At 39.8% G+C, this 3,188-nt stretch overlaps 1 protein-coding gene across 1 annotated transcript in view; it reads left to right on the forward strand.

Annotated features, from left to right (window-relative positions):
• Positions 1-2,877, forward strand: part of prox1a (prospero homeobox 1a) — a 60,352-nt gene extending 57,475 nt beyond the window's left edge. The window contains 1 exon segment of the mRNA XM_059327933.1: positions 1-2,877. This exon segment is cut by the window's left edge and continues 60 nt beyond it. Coding sequence (XP_059183916.1) covers positions 1-126 — 126 coding nt within the window. The 3' untranslated portion in view covers positions 127-2,877.
• The last annotated feature ends 311 nt before the right edge of the window (positions 2,878-3,188 follow it).

Raw genomic sequence — 3,188 nt, forward strand, 5'->3', positions numbered from 1 at the left:
GTGGCCGGAAAGGACGCAGACCCGTCCTGGAAGAAGGCCATCTACAAGGTGATCTGCAAACTGGACAGCGAGGTCCCCGACGTCTTCAAATCCCCAAACTGTCTACAAGAACTCCTCCACGACTGACTAGAGCGCGGGACGAAACACAGCAAGCGAGAAAAACCTCCGAGGACTGTGAGAGGACAGTGAGGAAACGTGACTTTTGGAGAGGTTTGTTGACGGTCAGTCCGACTTTTAAAGGACAAAACTGCCCTCGAAATGTTTTATAAAGAAAAAAATACTCCTCTTGAATGAGGCAGAGGGCTGAACGAGGAGTCAGACGATACGCAACGTAACAAATTGTGAGACTTTTTTAAATTAAAAGCAAAACAGTGAAAATCCTTGCACTTACAGAAAAGCTCCTCCTCGCCGAAAACCCCCCGTCTCCTCCTTCTCCTCCTCCTCCACCTCCACCTCGTCCAAGCTCGCTCTTCATCCATCTCTGGAGGAACAAAGGGATGAAGAAGATGATGGATCAATCTCCGGGAGTGACCGAAAATAAAGACGATAATATATAAAAAAAATCTTTTTATTGTGGATGTTTTTAAGTTACATGGACATTTTTGAAAAAAAAGTGATGTTTCTGTATTTTTTCTCCTTTCTATAAGCTTACAGCCTCTCTTCTATGAACCCTCACATAGATATACACACATACATACACACAAACACACACACACACACACACACACACACAACCACAAACACACGTGTTGAATAGGAAAGCACAGTAGCATTCCCAAATCCTCACCCAGACAAACTGGACATAAATAAACTTAGTTGTTGTTTCTCTCCCTTCTTTTTCCCCTCCTCTTTTTACTTCTCCCCTCTTCTTACTGTTCTGAGACTTACTGGGTGTTTGTTTTGACTGTGTGGCTCTCCCTGCCCCACCCTTCTCTGGCCGCCCCTCTTGGCTCATGTTGCATTCAGGCACCCAGAGCATCGAAGACGAATAAACACTGATTTTTATTTTATTTTACATATATTTCACATGTAGATGTACTGACATTCTCTGGCATTCTCATTCTGACTCATCAAATGTGTTTTGGACCAGTCAGGGATGGTTTACATTAGTTATATGCAATGCTTTTCAAAATAAATGTCCGTGTTTGCAGGAAACCATTCAACAATTTAGGCTACAAAATCACTGATGTAGGAGTAGAGAAAAAAAATTCCAGGTAAACTGTTAGAAAACACATTTTTAACAGTAAAGCAACCAGAAGCAACGTAGTTATGTAAAAAATTCAGTGATGTTTGAATCACATTGTTTACTTTTGTTTCCATAAGGGACACAAACCCTGGGTTAAAGTCCGAAGTCTGTTCGACCCATCCACCCCTAGTGCGAGTTCCATGTTTTATACTCCACATCTCCGTCATTCATAATAGCTACGGCCACTAGAGGGTAGTGGGGGACAGGTTAAAATGAGAATATGGGTCGTTTTTTGCTAGTCGTTTTTGAGGGGAGACCAGTCTCAACTAGCAACATTGACTCGCACGTGGCACCAAAAAGTCCCGGTGCATTAGTATGTGATATATTGGGAGTGAAACTGGGCTGACATATATTTGCGATAAACCAATATATACGATGATATGTAGGTAAAAAAAAATATATATATACACAAAGCTGGGGAATAGGGTCATATTTACAGAAAAAAACTCAAGATTAAGCTGTAAATTTATGAGAAAAATCTTGCATCTGTCCATTGTGTCGTAGTTCCTGAGGCCCAGTTTACATCTGAATTCATGTCTCTTCAAAGTCCAGATGCTGTTGATAATATGTAATTCTTGGCTGAAATCAGTTATTTCTTATTGACGAATCTAATTGCAAAGTATCATATGATTAGTTAATATAAAATACATGCAAGCGAAGGCACCTGTGTTGTGATGAGGTTGAACTAGCCTTGCAAAGTGGACAAAAAAATGAGTTTTTTCTTTAAATTACAACTTTAATCAATTTTTTTTTTTTTTTTTTACCTACAATGATCCTAACAAGCTGTCGTAAATATCTGGTCCAGATCCTACTGGTTTATTAACAATTCTTTCAATACACAGCACAAATGCTGGATAATGTATGGACACGGAGATAATGTTAAATTTATTTAAAATTTATATATTTTTTAACATCATTTGTGAAAGCTTCAATTATTTTTCTCAGAATATTCCAACTCCTAATCTGAAAATCACATTTACATCAATTAGTGATTTCAGTCTTAGTGCCAAGTGGCTTTACTGTGTCGTTTTAATAGTGTTAAACAGGAACCAAACCATTCATTCCAGTTTCATGACCACTCTCTAAGCAGCACGTCATTCCCACATGATGCAAAACACAAGAATCATTCTTCATGGTGCTCTGGGACCGGCCATCTTTGGCGACACACACTTTGTAGTGTTTCTTTTAAGTACTGACTGGACTCAAACACATTTGAACACTTTTTAAAGCCACTAACTGCGGTACAATCAGCCGTTCTGAAAACTGAGCTCACGCGTCGTGAGATGTCAAAATGTCCTTCATGCTGAGAACCTTAAAACTGAAAATTGGGGGGGAAAAAAACTATTTCTCTCTCTGCTCTGGGTGGCCGAGAGGGGCGGCTGCACCAGCCGGGTCATGTGTGAAGTGTTTAAGGTTTTAACAGCAGAAAAAAAGACATAAGACAAAATGCTGATATTTGTAGCTTGTATAGATGTAATAATTACTCTGATCACTCTGATATTGTTATTATTTATAATTGAAATAATTATTCCTATTAATGTTATTCTGATGATGATGATTATTAATGCTTGCTACAGATTTGACCAGTGGTTTACTCATCGTTTATCCATCACACTGCAACATGAAATAAATTATTCTTTGAAAAAAAAAAAAAGGTGTAATTGTAGTCCTTGCAGAGGTGTAGAGGGCGTTGACCGTTTGCCGGCCCACACACCGAAATCGCCATCAACCCAAGCAGTAACTAGGCAACATGATGGCCACTTTAACTTGGTCCATGCCCTCCCTCCCGCTCCCCGTCTCCCTCTCTCTGGATTCTGTATAGGGGACATGTGATCCCTTGTTGTTGTTGCTGATGAATTGAAAAGAGGAGCGCTGTGTGATTATTGTCAGCACAAAAGCCTCAAAAAGCTGCTGACGCCTAGATTAGCCAGTACAAAGACGC

This window comes from Centropristis striata, chromosome 24 (genome assembly GCF_030273125.1).
Source record: "Centropristis striata isolate RG_2023a ecotype Rhode Island chromosome 24, C.striata_1.0, whole genome shotgun sequence".
In the NCBI taxonomy this organism is placed as follows: Eukaryota; Metazoa; Chordata; class Actinopteri; order Perciformes; family Serranidae; genus Centropristis; species Centropristis striata.